Source organism: Temnothorax nylanderi, unplaced genomic scaffold, assembly GCF_030848795.1.
Source record: "Temnothorax nylanderi isolate EJ_2023f unplaced genomic scaffold, tnyl_v1.0 TNYL_tig0024_pilon, whole genome shotgun sequence".
In the NCBI taxonomy this organism is placed as follows: domain Eukaryota; kingdom Metazoa; phylum Arthropoda; class Insecta; order Hymenoptera; family Formicidae; genus Temnothorax; species Temnothorax nylanderi.
The window spans coordinates 1,462,043-1,473,635 of NW_027249086.1; the positions used below are offsets into that span (position 1 = coordinate 1,462,043).

General features: G+C 38.6%; 2 protein-coding genes across 2 annotated transcripts; both read right to left on the minus strand.

Moving 5' to 3' along the window:
* Positions 1 to 53: 53 nt before the first annotated feature.
* Positions 54 to 7,615, minus strand: LOC139769776 (DDB1- and CUL4-associated factor 10 homolog). Its single transcript, XM_071701139.1, has 6 exons — positions 6,822 to 7,615; positions 6,600 to 6,713; positions 6,319 to 6,516; positions 6,061 to 6,232; positions 5,518 to 5,733; positions 54 to 5,433 (listed from the first exon to the last, which is right to left on the minus strand). The coding sequence occupies exons 1-6, from the start codon at positions 7,025 to 7,027 to the stop codon at positions 4,261 to 4,263; spliced, it is 2,079 nt and encodes a 692-aa protein (XP_071557240.1). The 5' UTR covers positions 7,028 to 7,615; the 3' UTR covers positions 54 to 4,260.
* Positions 7,616 to 8,680: 1,065 nt separating this feature from the next.
* LOC139769782 (luciferin sulfotransferase-like) lies at positions 8,681 to 11,428 on the minus strand. The gene is made up of 7 exons (XM_071701146.1): positions 11,236 to 11,428; positions 10,947 to 11,150; positions 10,436 to 10,532; positions 10,175 to 10,331; positions 9,982 to 10,102; positions 9,701 to 9,795; positions 8,681 to 9,623 (listed from the first exon to the last, which is right to left on the minus strand). Coding segments are annotated over exons 1-7 (996 nt in total). The 5' UTR covers positions 11,237 to 11,428; the 3' UTR covers positions 8,681 to 9,302.
* Positions 11,429 to 11,593: the final 165 nt, after the last annotated feature.

Here is an 11,593-nt window from a genome sequence, read left to right on the forward strand (position 1 = left end):
TATCTTTGAACGCGAATTTGGGAATATCTGCATAAGATGCATCATTGCGCAAATACGATATTAAGCAATGTTTTATTGTATACAATAAAAAATAAGTCTTACAAAATGATCAACACGCAACTACACAACGTTAACATTATACGAGAAGAACCGATAGAAACCACTTGTCCCTAGTTGTAATAAAAGAAAAGATATTCTATGAACGATCGCTCATCTTCATCCGTTATTTATTGTACGTAAATTTACAATAAACCGTATTTTTACGAAATGCCCACGTAGGTATTTAATTTAAGGAATTTGTAAGGAGAATCAGAAATGTTAAGAATTACATAAAATTTAACACGCGGAAAATATTATCCTTAATGATCGTCAATAAGCGCTTGAACTTTGTTACAAATATTGTCAGAAACTAATCGGTGAAAAAATCTACAAAAATTTTTATGCTGACATTATCTGGTAAGTCAAAATTTTTAAGATATTGACTCGTGTGCATAGATGCAATCTATACAGTACATAAATTGCATCTATGCACACGAGTCAATATTTTAAAAACTTTGACTTACACCACTATGGCTTTTACCTATCCATTTATAAAAGAGCTTGTGTTTTAAATTTCATGCAATTTTTAATATTTCTGAATATACCTCCTTATAACTTCCCTAAATATCTATGAGAAGAAGCAATAGAAAATCCTTCGTATATAAAAATTATTTTCCCAAGTTTCGTCAATTTGTTCGCAAGAGAAATATGAGCGTAAAACACACTCATAGTCCATGTCATCTGCCGCTGCACGTTTAGCGTTCATGAGCACAAAATGTATACATTCCGTAATTTTATATGCGACTTTTGCGTCGATATTGCGCAAGAGAATAATTTTAAATTACCGATCTTCATCAACTAAAGTTTCGGACCAGTTATCGTTAGACTATCGTATTATCGGAAATCAAGACAATGACACGATGCCAGATATACATAGGTGTAACAATGCAGACCTCCGCTCCGCGGGCGATCATTGTATTAAACATTTTCTGTAATTTCCTGCGTCGTTAAAAAAGATTTTACGGTCAAAATGATCGTGGTCGTTCTAATTAACACGTAGTCATAAAGGAAAAGATATTTTCATAGAAAACGTACAAGATATAAAAGAAGACAGCTTTAAATTGCATCATAATATAATTCGAAATGTTTTAGAGCATATGTTTCATAAACCTATCTTTTCAAATAGGATAATGGCGTGTAAAAGCTCTTCTATTTGCAAAAAAAAAACACAAAAATAATCAATGCGATTTCTCGAATGCTTATCTGGTACATAACGTCGATGACTGATCCAAAACTTGGAGGTATGTATACATGGATGTAATTTGTATCGAACAGCTCAAACGCGGAAATTATGATCGTCAACGTATTTACACATGTATATATATATATATTACAGGATATGCCATCCTTCTCTTCTCTCTCATCCTTCTTAATTATACAAGTCTATATAATGACAGGTTTGAACACTCGGTTATAATTATCTTTCTACGATTTTAGATAATATACATATTTTTATACACCCAGTCATGTTTATCTCAATGATAAAATTTATCCTTATAAATGATCGATAGCTTTTCCTATACAGGTAATATTGCAAATTAACTACTGCATTATTGCATTATTGCATACGTGCGACGGTCGATTAATTTCATGTCTCATCCCGCGTACACTGTAAGTAATCCGATTATACTCCTCTTTTATCGTGTTAGACACGTTTATAATATGTATTACAGACATTCTCGACAAAGCGACAGAATGTCTTTCTGATTAACGGGCATTATGGCCGGTATTCATAGTCAGATCTTATATATACACACGTCTTAAGTTCATCTTTAGACTACTCCGTAGTCAACGAAGGAACATGGAAACGAGTCGTACAGCATCTAAACTTAAGACGATCTTAAATTTAAGATCTGACTATGAATATACCGGTCTATAACTTTGGTGTGCTTAAATTTTTATTTACAAAAATACTATAAAAGATACTAAGACGTTTCATGATATTGCAATGTCATTTTCATCACTCTCATAGATGAAAAGTTGAACATAAGTAACGTATATTATACGTAGTTGCAAATTGATTAGAAAAAAAAATTGATTTTCTTAAATATATCATTCTTGCAAAGAGTTACAATATAGCTCTGAATTCGACTTGACAACCGTTTACGAATTCTTTAAAAAAAAATGCAACGTTATTATAGCGCTATTATATCACATACGCCAAATGTAACATACATAATATAGCTGCCAATTTTTATTTCTTATAATCTATTAATACATGTTTATGAGAGAAAGCAACATTAGACAGGTGTGTTACGCGCAAAGAAGAAATAAGAAATGAAGGACGTTCCGCACTTTCTACTATTAGCGAGAATTTTATTGGACATAAACGAAAATTCTAACGATCTGACGAAGCTATACAAACTTTAATGCAACGCCAATCCTGAATTGGACAACTGAAAATGTGATCGAAAAGATTTGTTACATGTTTGGACATTGCGCGAAGTATAATCTATAAGTTTACAACACAATCAGTCACTGGCCGTATTTTTTATATATCGGTACAGCATACATATATATGTGCATTTTTATGCACAAGTGACAATTCTTTGATCAAAAATTTGTTCTCAAAGTAATACATGGTTTACTGACGAACAGCGCGTCAGAGATGTGAGTAAACGATGGAATTTTATTTTATCCTTTCTTGTGAAGAAAGTCCTTTTTCACGAAAAAAAAGACTTAATCAAAGAACTTGCCATTACAATTAATGACGTAGAAATAGAAATCATAAATTTCTTTCGTTAAGAAAATTTTAAGATAAGTAAAACCTTCAACTTATTTGTAACAATCTTTAGTAGAATCAAGAACATTCGGCTTCTCTGCGAAGCAATATATCACATAAATCAAGAATACATTTAATTCTTGATGTCCCATGTTTTTTTTTATCAATCAGAGATAGGTGATATAAATGTTCATTATATGAATACTTATATCCTTTGTCTTTACCGTGCATCACATTACAGCTTTCCCTGCAATAGTTAATGCTAATAAATAAGAATAGTAGCTCTTAAATAAAGATTTTTTTAAATCGATATACACTCTCATGTTCGATACACTTCCGTACGAGTTTCTGCACAGTCTACCGCGATGAAATTAAAAATAAAGCTAGATATATTTTTTTACGGAAATATGAAAACATATTTAAAGAATTTACGTAATTTAAAACAAACAAAAAATTAAAGCTCACTGATCCAGAGAATGATTTTCTCCGAGATAATTTCTATCAATAATTATTTTATTTTTTAATATAAAAATGATCTATATTGACACGTTAGCATGTACGAACTTAATTATTCAAACCACGATTTATATATGTATTATATGTACATATAAATATATAATATGAATGATATACTTGATGCCTTTGTAAATAAAACTTTTGATATCTTACGCTTTATATCTGTAGATCGTGATGGACGTTCAAGTTTTCAAACAAAAATGCTTAAAATTTTGCGAGTCAGATGAGTTTGCAGGATTAGTAAATATATTCCATTGTGTTCAGTATTTTTATCTATTGCTCGACTTATCGACCAAAAATAAATTATAAAAACAGTTAACTTGATATAAGAAATAATATCAAGAAATTGATTACGTTACTAACACGATCGTATAAGAATGTTAATGTTTTTTTGTCCATTATTATTATCATTCGTATCATCATCGCTATCTATAAATTTAATAGATAGCGATGAGAGAATAATTGTTTATTTAACATGTTCTATCGTGTGCACGCGTGAATCACACTGTCACGAATTACATATATGGGCGTGCAACTAAAATATAGCGGCAACTTTTCCTTCTTTTGAAACCTAAATATAAAATAAATATCGCAAAACTTCACCTTTTCTCAAGATAGAAAGTGTAATTAAGTAGTAGAAAATGTGGAACTGTATACATATCTATACATGTGTTACCATATTGATATAATATATATTAAATATATAACATTCATTAAAAAGGCATATATATATATCAAGTAAAAATATAATTATATGTAATTTCATATATATAATCATATAAATTATATAATATTAACAAAAAGATTCTCACACACGTTGCGTAATCAGCATGATCTTGTGTACAAAGCGACAAAATATATCTATCTACCAAGAGACCTATTAATGAAAAATAACAAAGTGCCTAAAGCAATTATCCATTTAGCTAAACCACCGGCTGGTGCCAGACGATCTTGCCACTGAGGCAGCCGGACACGAGCAGATAGTGCTTAGGTGAGAATTTCGTGCTAACAACAATATCGGAATGGCCAATGTGCGTCGCTAACTCATGAAGCTGCACAGACTCGTTGGCGGGTGGAACGCAATTAGACAGCTCGGAGCAGTTATTCGAGAACGCCAGTAATCGTACCCCGTAACCGAACGGCGAGCATATCAATCTACCGTCAGCCGAGAAGCACAGTTCCTTGATATAACCGGAACCGACATTGGGTTCCTCGATGTAATGCGTCAACCTGGGCGTGTTCTGGTGGATCTTGTGATTCCTCGGTATCGCGTACATGGTCTGCAAATTTTGGCGGTTTTGCAGATTTTGTACCCGCGTACGGTCGCCGATTATCACAACCGTGTGGGACGACCGAGGAAGATTCACGCTCACGCCGTTATTCGACCTAGGCAGCCAGTCTCTTCTCTCGGTACCGGGATAAAACTGACTCTCCCGTTCCCTGCGAAGTCTAGCTTCCCTGATTGCCACGAGTGCCTCCCACACATCAGACGTGCTCACATGCAATTCTACGTTACCACTAGTGAAATTGTCGATCATATTACGTCGCCGTAATTCATTGAGCTGAGAACGTGGCCTGGGAGATCTATAGATCCTGTCATCGGCTGACGCATCGTACGCCGAATTGTCGTTATCGTCTACGTGCTCGTCCTCTGGTCTGTCGTCGTCGTGAATCGCGCTTACCCTCGAATCGGCGGCGGCGCTCGTGCTCGAGCTGACCTCGACCATGTCGAAATTCGTTCTCACCGCGTTTCTATCCGGGCGTGGGCTCCTCGACTGGGACCGCAGATTTCTGCGCGCCGTTACCTGCCAGCTATTTCGCGACGATCTGATCGATGACGGCGCGGCGTCCGCGGCCACGCGGATAGGCGAATCGAAAGAATTCGATCTTACGTCCGACACGTCGTGTACTATCCGGGCACGATTCCCATTCTCTATCACGAAGGAAGACGTCATTCCCGAGCGCGACGATTGCGACTGAGGGAAGTCCTCGAACTCTTCCATATTTAGACTCGTTAGGCGGCCCTCCTCTCCCTCATTGACTTGCTCCACATTGCTGGACGCCTCACGTTCTTGTATGTCGTGAACACAAGTCCACTGCAGGGTAAAACGTCGATGAGATTTATCAGCAGATAATAAAGTTGATAAACGCAATGCGTGATTTAACACGCGGAAACAAACCTCCGATTTTTCTCCACTGCTGACATTTCGGGACAAGGCGCACCATCCCTGCGGATGAACTTGCAAGCTGGATATCACCTCAGCGTCGTCGCCTATAGGAAAATCGGTAAGAAATTCTACTCTATTATGAGTACGAGTGTGAGCAAAGAGATGTGTGTAACTCGCTGCGACCGGTATGGTAGTTTGAGATAACTGCATTAGCCTGTACATATTTGGCTGCAACAACAGTACAATAAGAGCGACTTGAGGTCATCAGGTTTACAAGTATCAAAGTGTAAAGCCCCTTGCACAATGCCAGGCAACAGGCAATAGGAACAGGGAATAGAAATCAGAAATCATGTATAAATGCAGAATAAACAGTGACACAGGCAATAGACACAGAGTTTCCGTCACGTTGGAAATTCTGTGCCTACTACCTGTTGCCAACCAATCATAGCATTCGAATTTTTTAGGTTGTAATTAACGATTTTTTGGTTATTTCCTGTTCCTATTGCCTGTTGCCTGGAATTCTGCAAGGGGCTTAATTGGAGAAATAACAAGTACCTTGAATCCTGCCAGATCCTGACTTAGCGTGCTAAGTTTAAGATTATGTATTATGATGAGATATCCTGATGTAGTGCATATTAACATTTTGCTAGTGTCAGGAGTAAGTCTTGTTCGCATTAATCCATTTGTATGAAACACACGATTGTACACAAAGCTATTTTCTGTAAAACTGTAAGACACGTCGCAAAATACATGATTAGAGCCATACAATATGAGATATGAGAAAAAGAGTTAACTTGTAATTAAATGTCTTACCTATTAATATCCCAAGTATATATGCTACCGTCAAATCCACTGGTCAATAACAAGCTATCGCTCGGACTGTATTCTATGTTTTTAACCCAATTAGAGTGCCCCTGAAGAGTTCTTATCCTTTGCTTCAAGTTCCTGGCGTCCCACAGAGCAACCGTACTGTCGTCCGAACAAGTCGCGAACATACGCTGATCCAGAAACCTAATCGACACAATATTTCACATCTTTACCGTGCTCTGTCTTCCTTTCCCGCAACTACAGAGGATAGGGATCATCTTACAGACCTTACGCAGTTGACGCAGTCATTGTGAGCATTATCTATCGCGTGTATCAATTTCCTACACAATGGGTCAAACATTAAAATACTCTTCTTCTCGCATGCCGCCAGCAAGAGGGACCTGCAACATTGATCAGAGGTCTCGATCAGCGTGACGATCAACGATCGCAACGTGAAACAGATTTAGTGTTTGTTGCTACAGTTGCTACAGTCGCTACTTGCTACTGACCCGTCTGGCGAGTACTCCAAGTTGAATACTCCACCGTGCCTAGCGGCGGTTAGATTATCCCCATGGTCCCACGAGGTGATGGGCTGGATGGAGGAGTAGAGGGTCTTGTGGAAGTCGTCGCTGTGGCCCAGTGGGAACTTGACACCCAGCTCGCGTTGCCTTAACCAGAGACTGTTCGGCGTCTGCTTGATCCTTATCTTCGGCATCTCTCAGCCAGGTGTTGATCTCAGCCGCATCCAATCGAAGCGCGCGTCCGCCGGCTCGCTGGCGACGATCGGCGAGGCGAGAGGTGAGCGTCTGGAGCGAGGACGCGAGTCTCCGGGGACCAGTGAAGGGCCCCTCGCGAGATCGGAGCTTCGGACGATCCTGTCCTTCGGCAGCCGGACGACCCACCGCGATCCTCCTCTCTTTTCCGACCTTCCTCCTTTTCGCGGTCGACGCGCTCAGTCGGCACCTTCCCCGTGCCTCGTCGCGGACTCGCGGTGTCCCATGGGGAAAATCGACAACTCCGACAAAACGGTTCAAGGTTCAACGGGCCGCGGGGCTAGGTTAGGATGCGAAAATTCTAACGGCGCGACTATTACACGTGACTCACCGCGGCGGTCATCGCTGTCCGGCGTTTCGCGGGTCGCAACGCGATACGCGGCGTGGCGCGAGAACGGCTACTTACGGGCGATCCAATACCCCGCGTCGTCGTGTCCGACGGAAAAAGGTGCCCGACGGAGTTCAAATCAATTTTAAAAATCTGACATAACACAGACCAGCGCCATCTTTGCTGCTGATCACTGCTGATCGCTCTGCCTCTCTGCGCCTCTGCCTGTCATCGCTGGCATCGACTCCGACATCACCGTCGCGAATCGCGATGAGCGCGTCACGCGATTAAAAAGTAAAAGAGAGCAACGTTCTCCAGTGAATTCTGAAACAAGGAAGAGAAAGAGAGAATATTTAACGTGTGTGTGTGTGTGTGTGAGAACGCGAAATGCAATTAACGAAAAAGTCTTAATTCTTATGCGCGGGTTTTTCCTCCCTTTATCTTTATTTCCTTTTCTTTTATTTATTAATATGTATGTGCAGTCACTGATTCTTACTTAACGTTATAAATATTTATTATACTTTATTATAGGACATTTATTATACTACTGTAATATTTATAAGCGCGCGATTAGAATTTCTGCAATTTTCATTTAACAAGTAACATGGATTTTATGGATTAAACAGATTGTAGACTGCAAAATTGAAAATAGACAATTATTTATTTAGCCCTTACACAGTCGCTTTTAATAATACAACATATATATATCATCAGAATTATTCTCTACTGTGCCCCAATAATTCGCCATATGTCAATAGAACTTCCGGGTGATCTTCAATGCGCAATCTATCGATACATCGATATTCAGCGCCTCCACTCGTGGGGTGAAGTTACCAATTCATTTGAATCTAGCCCATCCACTACCACCCACCACCCACGAACGTTGTCGGCGCCGAACGAGCCTTGCGTTTCACGATTATTCGCTCATCTTATCAACACGTCGCGCCGTGGGTATGTACAACGGAACGTCGGGAAGGCGCACGAAACAACGGGCGAGTGTCGCATTGTGTAGGCTTGCGGACTGGATGATTAGCCGCGATTGCCCGATCGGCTCGTGTCCGTGCGAGACCGCGAAACGGCCAAGGTGTAGTGTCATGGTGGCGCGATTCGCGCGGATACGTTTATTTCTTATCACTATTATTATTATTTACTACTGTTAAGCCAGGAAGTTTAAGGAAAAGGGAAAGTTGCACATATATTCTTAATAGAAGTATCCGAGAACAAATTAACGTATTGATTCGATTTTGCAATTATAATTTGCATTAGATTTCAAGATAATAATATTTATTTAACTTCGGCTACTGCCAAGAAGTGGACTTGGTTTACAACAGGTTCCTTAACACATTCATCCATCCGCACATCGCCAGTCAACCACACCAGAACTAACAAAATTTTGACAGGATCTTCCTCACTCTAAAACTCGTCATTATTTTATCACTATATACTATATACTGCTCTCACCCATCTTTTCTCATCTCCGCTTCTATCTTTTTCCTATCCCTATATAATTTCCTTAATATTCTTTCTTTGGTTGTATCTAGCATTAGATTTCAAGATAATATTTTTATTCATAAGTTTATTATCATGTAACCGAAAAAGAATTTGAAGAATAAGAAAAACAATTATACATTGTATTAAATTAAACATACATGTATCAAAATCACAGAATGTAAAATTGGAAATAAAATTCTATTCTCAAATCTGGTGCGAATTATAAATCGTCTTCAAGTGTACGATTCTGTACACTTACAAATCGGGATCTTATGCGATTTTACGGTGTTTTTGAATATGATAAATTCCCATGACAAATCGCTTATAATACAATAATTATAGGTTTACAATCAAAAATAAAAATTCTCATAATTCTTTCAGGTGGGGATAATACGAAGCTATTGTTCTTCGTCGGACATAACGTCCACGTCGAACTTTAGGCCGGTCCCGTAGAGATGCTCCTCCGTCCATTTATCGAATCGTCGAGCGAGATCCTCCGACATGTAATTCATCCAATCGCCGACTTTGCCCTTTCTGATGAAATTGAGATTCGGATCATCGTTCGGTTCATCCTTGTCATCTACCATCGGTTTTATGTTCACCGATGGATTTTCCACCATTTTGGAAAATTTCAGGTGTTCGCGCAGCCCGATAACTTGTTCGTCCGTCACGATTTTGCCTAAATATTTCGCTGTCTTCTTAATCGCCGCCACTTGATCCTGCGAAGAGCAACGCGCGTTTTAATAAGAGAAATCCGCGAAGATTAAAAAAAAAGAAAAACAAATGCGTGCTTTACCCGTTTCATTTCTTCATACGTCAGAAACAGCATGTTATCTTGATTTCGCGTCTTCCAGAAGGGCAGGATATGATCCCAAAATGGGGCGTACGGCACTAAACAAACATTATTTCTTAAATTTAATTTTAAGGAGGTAATTGTAAGGAAAATCAAAAATGTTGACTTTAACATTTCTGATTTTCCTTACAACTTTCTTAACTTTAGTGCTAATTTTGATATATTTTTTTTTACATTCTAGAAATGGCGTTATTTTCTAATTCAATAATGCATGTTTAACGTACCACCATCACGCAGCATCAATTCTGCATAATCGTTGAAGCTTCCATTCAGGCTCTGGAATAGTTGGAAATAATGGTAACAACTGACACAGACGTCTTTTGGATTTCTCGTTACATAAATTATCTGCGAAAGAGGAAAATCGACATGTTATAAAGGGAATAATCACGATTTTACATTTGTACGTTGCGTCATCACCTTTGGCTTTTTCTCGTGAAGTTGCCTTGGCAATAAGTCCCATGGCAGGTGAGTTTTTATATATCGTGGTCTTGGCATCTTCGTTACATTTTCGACGGAGTCGCCTAGATTTTCGAACCAATTCTCAAATTTTCCAATGGTCATGACAACCGAACCCCTACAGAGAGAGAAAATAGGAGAACGATAGGATAACGATTAGGATAACATAATTTCTCTTACAAGAGTTACAAGTGTACAAAATATTAAATCAAATCGACTTACTCGAGAAGAGGACTCCGCTTTAATATGATTGTGCGGGCTTTTTCGTAATCAAAATCGTGGCCGATACACCACGTCATTTCCTGTACCCAGTTACTTCCTAAAATTTATTCGTATCAAGAAGCGACATTTTTAAGAAAACAAAGGTAACACTTCGATCAAATCTCGATTAACTTAATCAGTGACTAATTCAACCGGCAAAATTGCGATTACGACAGATAACTCATCTCTAATTCAGTTATTCTATGTGTTAAATAGTAAAGAGTTAGTACTCTGTCCGCATTAACAAAATACCTCAGATATTAATGGATCAATTAATTACCGATTAAGTTAATTGGCATTTGATCCAAGTCACCCTAATTACGTTGTGTGGAATTAATTATAATTTATCTCAGTTTTTTGTATCGCTCGTGATCGAGAAAGTCGCGTTTCGATTTTTTTATTTTTATTTTTTAATAATTGCGCAACCACGTTTACTTAAAATTACACGCGTTACTGATTGTGAGATATTCACCAGTTCGAGGAAACGAGATCATCCAAATGTCATCCTCGTACACCGGCATGTCACGTATCCTCTGTGCGTAGAAAATCATTTTCGCCGGAAACAAGCAACCACTAGGTTGCACCTTCACAAGACTGGGCTTCACCCCGAATATCTCGTCTGACTTTTCTCCCGTCTCATCGTCTATAGTCGAGAACACGATCGACCCTTTACCCACTGCAAAAAAAATGCAATACAAAGTCAAAGCAGTGATGATTTAAAAAAAAGGCACTCGACTGACAATTTTATATCTGATACTTACTTGTTCCTCGATTTTTATATTATGCAGATATGAAGATGCGCAAATCTAACGTGACCTCAAGTACAGACTGCCACACACTCGGATGCTGTTTACACCCGCGACTCGCAGAGAAATGAATGTACCCGGCCGTTTGAATCCGATGACCCACTACCGGGGCTGGGATACTTTTTATCGGTCCTTCTCCTATTTCCTGTTTACGATGACTTTCTTACTTTTATATTTGCAACGTAAATAACGTCGTCAATTCCGCTCATTATTTGCATTGAACAAGAGCATGTAGCAATATGCGTAAGTATATCATGTGATTCTCTTTATCGCGAATACATTTACATTGCAAATATATTTACAACAAATACAT